Source organism: Fundulus heteroclitus, chromosome 9 (genome assembly GCF_011125445.2).
Source record: "Fundulus heteroclitus isolate FHET01 chromosome 9, MU-UCD_Fhet_4.1, whole genome shotgun sequence".
NCBI lineage: Eukaryota > Metazoa > Chordata > Actinopteri > Cyprinodontiformes > Fundulidae > Fundulus > Fundulus heteroclitus.
Window position 1 is genome coordinate 13,183,789 of NC_046369.1, and position 12,277 is coordinate 13,196,065.

Genomic DNA, 12,277 nt, shown 5'->3' on the forward strand with positions numbered 1-12,277 from the left:
CTACCACTGTTTATTGGACGGTTATCATGTTAAATAACTTTTATACGCTCAACTTGTTTTCAAATCTGTCGCAGAAACAATCTTTGATGTTGTGTCTCATTCAGTTTAATCAGCCAGGATTAAAAAAACAAAAAAAACAACACAGAGCCAAAAGGCAAATTATCGTGTTTTTCTCAGGAATCAGTTGGCATGTTTTTGAAAAGATTTTAATGTTAACTTATCAAAGGTGGTGTTGTTTTAGTGGGTTCAGTCTCTGTTTCATAAATATGTTTCAGCACTTTTATATACATTTTTTTTAACCTATTGTATTTTTTTTTTGTTTCACCACGCTGCTATAAGCCTGTGTGATCATTTATATTATAATGGTTATTTTGAGCCTCATTTAAGTAATTTTGTAGTTTGTCATTGTGTTTAATTCTTAATCTGTATGTGTGTAATGTTACTAATGCTGAAATATTTGATTTTTAATTTTCATTTTTCTATTATATAGTAGACTGTGTACATTTCGCTCCAACTTTCCCCTGTTTATATGCGGTGCTTTTACATTTTTGTATAACAAATTTTTAAAAATAAATGAATGTCTTACTCTTCCGACTATGACTGTGCTTTTTTTTTTTTTTTTTTTTTGTCTTGTCACTGGAGCCTTTCCCACCTCTTACAAAGTAAGATGAGCCAGCTGGAACATACCTGGAAAGTTGCGTCACCTGTACTGGGAATACACAGAAACCCACAAGTGAACACCCAGCCTTTAAAAAGTAAATGTGAAATGCCAATTAGATAAACAAATGTATGTGTTTATCCAATAAAAGGTCACGTTTTACCAAGAAATGATTGCACACCATTATTTTGAGCCACACACCTTTCTACTACATTCTCTTTTGCCAACCAAAAAAAAAGGATTTTAAATTTTAGCACACGTTGTGTTCTGAGAACAGCAGGTTGAAACAGCTTAACCTGATATTATAAAACCTTATAAGCCACTAGCTTTTGTCTTCGATGAGCCATCAAGCATGAAGTGGTGGGGGTGGAGGGGTAGTGGACAATCGGGTTTGGTTCCTCTTTCAAGATTTAAGTTCTTAGAAATCCAGCCCTTTGTTGTCATGCCATCACTGGGTGAGCAACATAGTAATCTGATCTATGAGGAAAAAAAAAAAAAAAAAAAAAAGTACGTCCAAAATCTAATTTTGTGGAAGGTGGGAAATAGAAATTTGAGTAATGACCTTGTCAAAAGCCTTCTGAGCATGTAATGAAACGGGTAAACCACTTTTATTCTGCCTGTTGCAATAGTCCATTAGACTGAGTCTAGTATTATTTAAATCTGATTTATTTTATTTTATTTTATTAAATCCAGTCTTGTCAGGATGCATGATATGAGGGTTTATCTTTTCAAGCCTCGGGACCAATGTCTTCCAGGTGATTTTAAGATTTGCATTTATAAGGGATGTTGGGTGGTAGCTCGAAGGAAGTGTGGGATCTTTATCAGGCCTGAGGTTAAGATTCATGTTGGCACAATTCATGTTGGGAGAGAGTGTCGAGGTTCACTGAAATTCTGTGACCATCGGTTGAAAAGGTTTTTGTCTCATCTACCATTTCTATCAAATATGTCTCTGCTGCCTCCAGCCTTCTCAGCATGCCCTCTGCTGCCCTCTAAAAAGGCAAGGCGAGTTTATTTATAAAGCACTTTTCAGTAACACGATGACTCAAAAAGCCACGTTGTTGTCATGCCCTTGTCCTGTTGAATGATGAAACTCTACCCTAGTCTCAATCTAACAGTCTTTCCAGTCTTACCAGTACCCTGTCTTTCGCTCCATACCCCCATAAACACTTACCAGCTTCACAGAAACTAGGGCCTACGGTGGGGACATAGAGTGTTGCATTCCATTTTGCAGTCGGAACTCGGAAATCCCGGCTTCCGATCGGAAAAATCAACATGCGCCATAGTCTTCTTCGACTGCGATTTCTCCAGCTGTGTTAACTGGAACACTTTTTTTTGCTTGGGTTTACCCCGTTTCCAGCTCCTACTTTCCTTTTTAGATTTCCTCCGAACATGGCCAAAAAGAGCTGGAGGTTGATGCACCTGATCTGAGCTCCTTCTTCTACATGTTTGCTGTGAAGAAGAAAACTAAAGAGTGGAGTTTATATATTTTTGTCTGATTTAAAAAAAAAAAAAAAAAAAAAAAAAAAAGTATTCTGGAGAGATTGCTCTTTTTTCTATTATTGCATGGAAAAGGAAAGAGTAGAAATGTTATTTTATCACAATTATATTTCTGATTGTTCTCTTTATTGTTGTTCTGATTGTTCTCTTTATTTTTCCGGAAAAATGGAGCTATAATTGTTACAGGTTATTTTTTTTAAACTCCCTTACTATCTGAAGTCTAAAGTTTGTTTTTAAACTATTATTTCTAACCACACAGAGAGGAAATGCCTGCTTTAAATTGTATAAATCTTTTTTTAATTCGCCTAATCAGACTAGTATCCAAGCTTTTTACGACTGGGCCACTTAATTTGGTTTAATTAATGACGTTTATTGCTGTAACTTGACAAAAAGTACAAAGGTTCGAGCACTTCCACGTGGGTGGCAAATGTTTTCCATCATAATTCGTGAATGATATAAGACACATAAGAGTTCAGCCTGTTGGATGTCAAAATATTTCATCACGCTATGATTAAAATCGATCGATTGTAATCGGAGCATGTGCCAGACACACCCACACGCTGCAGAGACTCTTTGATAGCGAGCAACTCAAGCAAAGAGCTTTCATTTTTGTGTGACTGCTGCAAGCTTGCCTGAGGATGTGGCTTTGACGAAATGAATGCGTGCCAAAATGGCTTTTGCGTGGGGAGTGGATAGTGCTTCTTTTTTTTTCTTCTTCTTCTTCTTTTTTGTGTGCATGTGAGTTTTTTTTTTTTTTTTTGCTTCAGTGCCATGCTGTCACTCGGTGACTAAGAGAGAAAGGCACGAAGTGAACTAATACAAACAATCCTTAACGTTCAGATATGTTATGCGCATGCCTGATTGAATGGGGGGAGGGAGGGTACCTGAGTAGCCTGACAGGCCACGCTCAGGGCAAAGAGACGCCCTGATGACGGTGCAGCATCCTGGACGAACCGTAACCTGTGCCCACCGCTGCCTCACCTACTGAATCACATCGCGGAAACGCCGCTTTCAGTGTTGCGAGATGGCCTCGTCAAATGCGCAGATTGCCATTATAAGGTAGGACTTATTCCTGGAGAATATATTGTGGGTTTTATGTAACTGAAAACTTTATTTCAAATCAGCGCACGCTTTTCCGCTCTTTGGCAGCCAAATTCTGGCTCTCGCGTCGCGTTTGTTTAGGTTTCCATCCATCCATTTTCTGAACCCGCTTATTCCCTCATGGGGTCGCGGAGGTTGCTGGTGCCTATCTCCAGGGTACACCCTGGACAGGTCGCCAGTTATTTATTTTAAAAAAAAGTGGGGAAAATCACAAATAACCATTGCTCAAAGTTTAAAATGTAAAAAATGTTGCGCCCGAAATCTTAAAACTCCCCTTCCTTGATTATAGGAATTGTTTTTGCTTTAGTTTCGGAAACTGTGAAGATCTCCCGTGAAAACATTAAAGCTCAAGTTTTATTAGTATCGACCAACAATAGATCTGTTTTTATAATTGAAAGTGCTTGAAACCACAGACTGGGATATACTTGAGAAATAAAGCTTCAAAAAATCCCACCCGGTCTCTTTTAGTTACTGGTGGCAACGAGCTTAGCCTGTCTGTATTTTTAAAGACAATTAAAACAAACAACAACAACAACAACAACAAAAAAACGTTTAACGGTATGTTTCAAGAAAATAATATCTTTACCTTCTGTTTCTTTTCAGTGGAACCCAAACTTAATTCATACACTAATTTGAAATCTGTTTTTATTCATTTATTGATTTGATTTCCTTTTTACGAGTTTGGATTTATCCCCTGGACACAGTGACATTGGTTTTGCGGAGTGTCTTATTAATGAAGAATAAATTAATGCTGCAATGTTCCCAGGGCACAAAACCTGCCCACTGCTCCCAAAGGGATAAAGATGAAATGCAAAAGAAAGCATTTCATTGGAATGGAAAAAAAGTTGCAATGACAAATAAAGGACTATTTTTATCATTATTAATACAAATAGAACCTAACTTTTTACTATCCTAGTTATTTGCATCTTCTCAATATTGCCAGGAAAAAATGCAAACATGAAGCAGTTGCCTATGTTGACAGGATTTTATCTTTTAACCTGAATGTAAATATCACTTTATACATTCTTAAAAATATATCAATACATAAATAAATATGTAACACAAAATAAGGGATACCACCAGAAAAGTACACAGTCAAAAATTGAATTGATTTAATTAGCTGGATCTGAGAAATAAAATGTTTATCTATGAAAATTGGGATTAGAATGAAGATTGTGTTAAGTTTAGGCACTCCTCGGAGTGAGCATGGCTTATAAAGTTAAAGAGGAGATGGACTACTGGTATACAGTAATAAAGACAGAACAAAAACAAAACAAACCATTCCCGGTGGTACCGAGGCCCATTATTAGAGAAATGGGGATCGTGCACATCCGCAGCACCAATTTATAAATGTTTGAAACATAAACCGTACTGAAACTAACAAATATTCTGAATGTTGTGTTAATTTCCAGAATAGTCAGGTGTATTTCCTCATTACAAAGGAATTACAAAATCATGGGTTGAGGAGGAAACTGTCAAAAGCTATGTACCCAGGACCCAAACCTGACAAGCAACCAGGTTGTTGAGCAACTTTTTTGTTACAGATTAATGACAGCAGGAATGTATAACATGGACAGACGTTCTATAGTTGTATCTTTTTTTTTTCTTCTCAGTAATGCATTTTTGTACTTAATGCATAGTATTAAGTGCAACAATGGTATAGTATATAAATCAGAAGTGGTTCTTAACCAACCCAGAGCAAACTAGTAAAGACACTAGATACGCTTTTACTCTGGTAACAGGGTGTTTAAATTTTGAGGAAGTTTTAGATTAGCCTTGGACAGAGGAAGCAAAGAACAAAATTAGTATCACTTCACCGTTTTTGTCGGTTAGTCTGCAAGACTGCCTACTTTGAAAAATAAACCGACATGATAAAATCCAAAAGCATGCCTGGTATTTTTATTACAATAATGGAGAGTGGAGGCCTAGAGGTTTGAGCAGGGCCCTTGCGTCCTGGGAAGGCTGTGAGGTTCCTGGTTCGAATCCCATAGACTTCCATTCTGTGTGCTTGTGCAAGACCCTCAGCCTCAGAATGCTCCCCAGGCGCCGCACCGTGGCGGCCCATTGCTCCCCATAGGGATGGGTTACATGCAGAGGACGAATTTCATTGGAATGTGAAAAGTTGCAATGACAAATGAAGATGATGAGGATGATCTTTCTGCTTCTTTTTGTGCTTCTTTACAAATGTTTGCCTTTTGAATGATTAACTTTATGTTTATACTAAGCGATGCAAAATTTGCTGCATGGGCATGGGTCTAAGGAAAAAAATAGCCAAGAGACGCATAAGAACTTGCAGACGAATCAACACATTTAAAGAAGGAAAAAAAAAAAAAAAAAAAAAAAAAAAACCTTGAGCGCTCAAACACTGAGAAAAAGTAACGTGTAAAATAGATGATCAGTATAACCACAAGAAATGCAGTTTATAGTTTTCAGGTCCAGCGAGGCCAAAACAGAACTTTGAGGTCTAAATTAACAATGTTATATGTGTAGGAAAACTAACGGCGCACATTATCCTGAGCACTTCAGGCCCGCAGTGAAAGGCGGTGGTGGCCAGATCCTGCTGTAGGTATGCTTTGTTTCAGCAGTGACAGGAAGGCTTGTCAGAGTTGATGGGAAGATGGTTGCAGCTAAACACAAGGTGGAAGAAACCCAGTTAGAGGGTGTGAAACGCTTGAGGGACGAAATTCTAGCAGAAAATTTAAAGTATGCTTGCCATACTTAAATATCAATGCTCAGAGATGCTCTCCATCCAGTCGCTTGAAGCTAGAAGAGCCGTAATAGATCTTGTGTCGCGGTGAGGCCATACCGCTGCAACTGAACCAAAGGAAGGTTGTATCCAGCCGATGAGCTAAACAACTTTGTAGAAGATATTATTCAAACTCCGTTTCGTGCTGGCAGATGAGATAGAGAAGGGGGAAGGTGTTGGTGTAAAATCCATATTAGACTGAGAAAGCTTCTGCAGCACAAGTCTGTTTGTCTTGGCATGGCCTTGGACTCATGCCCTAAAGACACAAAACTTGATCTGAACTCTTTATGTGAGATTCGAGTCTTGGTACCAGTTTTTTTCCACTCTACGAGTGGAGTGTGAACTACAGACAGGAGTGGGCTGGGGTTGAAATACAGCCTGGGAGCTTGGTTTTATAGAGGCCTTTTAATCGATCGCGTGCCAAATGCAAGTAGAACCATAATTTTACAACAAATCCTTTACTTGCAGCATAAAAACACGAGACTTTTTTCAATAATCAGAACTGCATGTGCCTATCTATAAGAAGAAACCAAAATATTTATGTTTGAAGGGAAATCAGTATTTTTTCAGCCTGATTTCAGATGTCATAAAGCCTAGATTTGGGCTACAGTGGTCAGATCTATTGCTGCAGCCATGCTGCTCGATCCCATGTCATCACTGGCTTGACTGATCCTAGCCACGCTGAGACGTTAAACACAAAGAATTATAAAGCTAAATAAACTAATTAAGGAAATGCCTAATTATGGAAATAAGAACAACTCAATCAATCAATCACTCAATCAATCAATTTTATTGTCAACTACAATTTGCATTGCAGTCGAAAATTCAGTTCCAGTTAACCGTCCATCACATACACTTAACAAACATTTTGGGGCAACGATTGACTGAGGCCCTGCGTTGCCAAGGAACGCAGCCAGTCAGCCGTTGCTATCAGCGCAGTCGTTAGGCGCATTCCTCCAAACTGCCCAGGACTGTTTGCCCACAGGGCGCTGCCTTTGAAATTTGTTGAAGGAAGAATAAAAACATGGAGGGAGGGGGAAAAAAAGAGAAGAATTTATCATACTCTAAACCTCTCACGATACAGTATGAGAACTCCTACATAAAAAAAAAAACTAATTGCACAAAAAAGCACAAATATAACGGGACACATAATAGCAGAAGGAAAACATTTGAGATTTGTCGTGTGTAAGTTCGTGAGATAAATGTATGTCCATGAACGCCGTCCCGCCGGCAGGCAAGTGTCCTTGAAGGAAAGTCTCATCACTTCGCAGCTCCAGCTTGACGCCTCCACGGATGTCTTGCAGGAGGAGGGGGGGAGCAGGGGGGGTGGGTCTGTGCGATTTCGCCATAACTACTGTCTAATCTTAATAAATTTTAGTCATTCAACGTAATCTAGTCAGTTAATTTACACAGGCCACATGTAGCTCTTGAAGGCAAGAATCTGAACCATCTTGAATATGCAGCCATGTTTATCTCTGCCTGGTGCAGTCAGAATGCCAGTAAAACAGGAATGAGTCGGCTTTCTCTGAAAAAATAACTTTAATGATAGATGTTTTAGTTTTGTTGATGATTCAATATTATATATATATAAATCTTTTTTTTTTTCACAGGATTTTTAGAAGAGGAAACATCTCATATGTCTTCGGGCTGGGAGTCATTTTTATGGTCATTTACCTCTGTCAGTACAGTCCTGACTCCACTGACTCCTCTGACTCCGCTGTCCCCAGCCCCCTTACCGATGTATTTGAAAATGAATCGAAGTTGGTATTTAAATACCACATTCGTGAACTTTCAGAGCCAAGATGCCAAGCAAACCTGTCCATGAGCGACACGAAAGATTTCAGCTCTCTTCCAAACGCCATCCAAGACTTCCTCCACTACCGCCACTGCCGCAGTTTCCCCATGCTGCTGGACCTGCCGGCCAAATGTGGGGGGGCTAACAGATCCAGAGAAGTCTTCCTTCTGCTTGTCATCAAGAGCTCCCCTTTGAATTACGACCGCCGGGAGGTGCTGCGTAAAACCTGGGCTAAAGAGAGGTTACAAAACGGTGTGTGGATCCGACGGCTATTCATCATAGGGACAGAGGGCTCTGGTCACAAGAAGCTAAAAATCAACAAACTCCTAAAGGCGGAGCAAGACGACTTCAACGACATCCTCCAGTGGGACTTCAACGACACCTTTCACAACCTCACCCTGAAGCAGACGCTCTTCCTCCAGTGGCTGGATAAGAGGTGTCCGAACGCTCGCTTCCTGTTTAACGGCGACGACGACGTGTTCGCCCACACCGACAACATGGTGAAATATCTCCAGGGCCTCGATGACAACGACGGAAGCAAGCACCTCTTCACGGGCTACTTGTTCCAAAACGAGAAGGTCGTCCGGTGGAAGGGAAGCAAGTATTTCGTGCCAGAACTGATACAGGAGTCAAAGACGTACGAACCGTACTGTGGGGGAGGGGGTTACCTTCTGTCCGGCTACACGGCGTCGGTGATAAACAGAGTGTCTCAGGCCATACCCATTCATCCCATCGATGACGCCTTCATGGGGATCTGTCTGTCCAAAGCAGGGCTCTCCCCTTCCTCTCACATCGGCGTGAGAACGCTGGGACTGAACATGCCGTCGAAGGGTGCGGATCATTCTGAACCCTGCTATTTGAGGGAGCTGCTTTTGGTGCACAGGTTCCTACCGGCCGACATGTATCTAATGTGGAAACAAGTGCATGATCCCCATCTGAAATGTAGCCCCACATATAAACTGAGATAGGAACTCCGGTCTCTCACATTAAGGAAGAAAGTTCAACGTGCAGCCGGAGGGGATGCAAAACCCCCCCGTAGCGTGACGTTATGCTGCTGAGCCTGGGCTGTGCGGGTTGTTTTCTTTTTTTTTTTTCTCTCGTAGCAAGAAGGTGTATTGTTCAAGACGTTTTTTTTTTTTTTTTTTTTTTTTTAGTTTGGACTTTTCCTGCACTGCCTATCCATGAGAGGTTGAGCCCTTTTCTGTGGATACGCCAGATTGATCCCTCTGCCCAGGGGTTAGCTGGTCTCTTTTAATTACTGTTAGGCGTGAGGTTATGTTGGCCTGGATGTTTCTCCAGGGTTTCATGTCCTGGTGAGCTGTTCAAGGTGTACGCTGGCTCTAGACCATTGACCGCTGGAGATAAACACCACTTCCCACATCCCTGCAAGGATTAAGTGGGTATAAAGTGGATGGGAAGATAATCTGACCTCTTTTTCACTTGCTAATAATAAAAAAAATGCTTTTTTTTTTTACATTTCTGTATTTAAAAAAATGCTTCTTTTTTTAAATACAGAAATGTGGGCTTGACGAGAAGTATGTTGATTAGCCTGCTTAAAAGTTGTTATTTAAAAATAATAATTTAATCCGGTAAAGGAGCCTCATCGGAACGCGTTTTCTAATTTATTGAAGATGGCTGTGTTTTTATATAGCAAAAAGTAAATACATGTTCAAGCTAGAGAGAATTATTTCTGCAGACCTCTGCACAGATGATCGGGGTTGGGGACTGCCAGATTTAATTAGTTTTAAATGTTTGTATAATTTTCCTTTCTATTTAGTATTGACCTGTGAAACTGTGACACTACTGTCTGTTATATTCTAAGAGCAACTTGTCAGGATGTGCATTAATGTCATGCTTGAACTTATTATGTGGCTGGCCTTTTTGCATTCGTTGAAGGATGTCATATAAGCTCTTCATAAGTCTCTTTGAGGCAACTGAAAGGAAACCGTGCTTAGACACGCACATTAATATAATGGAATGACATGTTGCTGTGGGCACATTTATGTATGAGTTTGATGAAGTGTAAAGTGCCTCTAAACTGGGGTCTGTTATTAATTTATGTTCCAAAACAGAACAATGAAGTAGGACATTTATGATGAGAGTTGACCCTATTTTACACTTTGGCCCTTGAGAGAAAATCAGAGTTTGAACCCGAGTGCTTACAAGTTGAGGGACTGAAACCAGCTTTTACAACTGAGTCACCCGGAAACCTTTGCACACCACAGTGAGTTAGAAATTTGCAAGACACTTTACACAAAGGTTTCACTGCACCTCTTCTGTCAATGCTGTCAAAAGAAAACCCTTTCAGGATTACTGAGCTTTGACAGAACCGGTTTACGACGAGTTAGCCAAGCTCAACATTTTTAGTTAGAAGTAACCTGAAACCACCTGAAAGACTCTAAAGCTTACGAAACTCGTTGCTTGGCTTGTTAAACCATTTCTCCAGATCACGCACAATGTATAATTACTATGATCATTCAATTTTGTAATGAACGTTTAATGATTTAACAACTTAATGGAAAACAGGGTGATAAACGGTGTCAGTTTGGCACATAGTGCCTTACATTACAACATGGCCTTCTGTTGAACCATTTCATATGGCTCAATATTACGCCAGTGAATTGCTTTGTTGTTTCACATAGAAACTAAACGCTCATGTGAATTCTGATGTTTCCCTTCTTTACTTTTCATGCCAGAGATATTACATGGTGTTCAACAATCTGTTTTTTTTTTTAATTAATACATGTTTAATATAAGGTCACAGCTTGGTTTTTTTTATATTTCCAAGAATTACCTACAATGTGTTTCATACAGTGTAAAAAAAAAAAAAATAAATAAAAATTAATCCTAATACTGTGTTTTACAGAAAATAAATGTGTTACTAATGTTAAGTGGATGTGGATTTTGTTGTGAATGGATACAGGTTTAATTTTAAACCTTTTATCACACCTAGGCAGTCTGTCTTTAAAGACGGATGTTTTACATTTTAAATTACGGTTCAAGTTGGCATAGATTGTAAGTTATTTGTTTTTAAGTTATTTTAATGAGACTACAGAGACAGTGCCTTTTAATCAGGTGGTTTGGAGCGTTGTTTAAAGCAGAGTTGCTTCTCCCACAACTTGTTGCTGCACCCTGCTAATCCGCTGGCTGGATAATAGCCAGTACTTTTTTTTTTACCTTACTTACAAGAAGACAAATTTCATAGTGTGAAAAAAAAAAACAAGAACTGTTATGGTTTGGAAACTAAAGGTGCACTGAAATAAATCTGAAACAAATCTTATTTGTGACATGGCCATGTTAAGATTCAGTTTAATTTTGATTAAGACGCTTTGCAGTAAAATCAGGATAAGTTCACCTAGGTTTATCATACTGTGATAATCTTATACCGGCTCATGCCTGGCTTCAAGTATTACTCTCTCACTCCAACCTCTGGCTAGAGCCTTTTACTCGGCCCTTGAAATTGAGGCAAGAATTTTGAAGCACACCATCTTTGTGCTGGGTTGTTTGAATAAGTCGGCTATGGGCGTGCCCAAACCTGACTGAAACAGGCTACACCTGATGGAGTAGGTGGTTTCTAGTCAGAGCAAACCTGGTTCATGTTAGGGGACCCATAGACGTAGACAAGTCTTGTAAAGCTATTGCTGTTTGCAAAATGATCATTGTAGAAACAGAGTTCACAATGCTGTCAAAAGTAGAAACTAAGTAAATCAAGACAATAGTGGGGCAAAGAGATGGATAACTGTTCCTGTAATGATCAGTTAAGATTTCAATTTACCTCCCACAACATTGGTGGAAAGTCCCAAAGTGCTAAACTTACGACATTCTGGGGAAAATTTCAATTGCTTTGACCAGGAAGTTCCTTTTGTGTCGATTTGTGCATTAGATATATGAAGTCCAACCAAACGAGTCAGGTTTCATTCCCTAGTTATGCAAAAATTAGCTAGTTTTCTGTTAGGAGCACTGTATTATTTAACTTGATACTCTACCATTCACTTCCTGGTGTTACAGAGACAGTCCTGCATGAGTACAGAAGGTCTGTGTGGGTTTCTGTGGTCTGGCTTACGTCTTTCTTTGTTTCCACTAAAGAATTTATTTGTTTCCACTAAATAATCTCTTTCTTTGTTTCCACTAAAGAATCTGTATTGATTCCTACCTATGATTTAAAGTTAAGGTTTTCAAGGATTTCTTGCCAACAGTTTCTTTGCTTTTAATGTCCCAGACAGATTACATACACTGTATTACCTTGTCAGTCTCTTTTCACAGTGTTAATTCTATTCAATTAAGTAAATACTTTATTAATCCAAAATGGAAATGAAATGCTGTTGAAATGAAATGGTTTCACATTCTCCGTGACTCCTTCGAACGTTGCCGTCAGCGAACCCGCTCTCCGTCGTTCACCGTCAACTTATGGAACAACTTGGTCAAGCTCTACTATTGCAATCAAAGCAAAACAGTTAAATGGTTTAAATAGGAATCGTTA

General features: G+C 39.4%; 1 protein-coding gene across 1 annotated transcript; it reads left to right on the top strand.

Moving 5' to 3' along the window:
• The first annotated feature begins 2,987 nt into the window (after positions 1-2,987).
• On the top strand, positions 2,988-8,891 carry LOC105939982 (N-acetyllactosaminide beta-1,3-N-acetylglucosaminyltransferase 3). Its single transcript, XM_021308538.2, has 2 exons — positions 2,988-3,214; positions 7,613-8,891. The coding sequence occupies exons 1-2, from the start codon at positions 3,180-3,182 to the stop codon at positions 8,763-8,765; spliced, it is 1,188 nt and encodes a 395-aa protein (XP_021164213.2). The 5' UTR covers positions 2,988-3,179; the 3' UTR covers positions 8,766-8,891.
• The last annotated feature ends 3,386 nt before the right edge of the window (positions 8,892-12,277 follow it).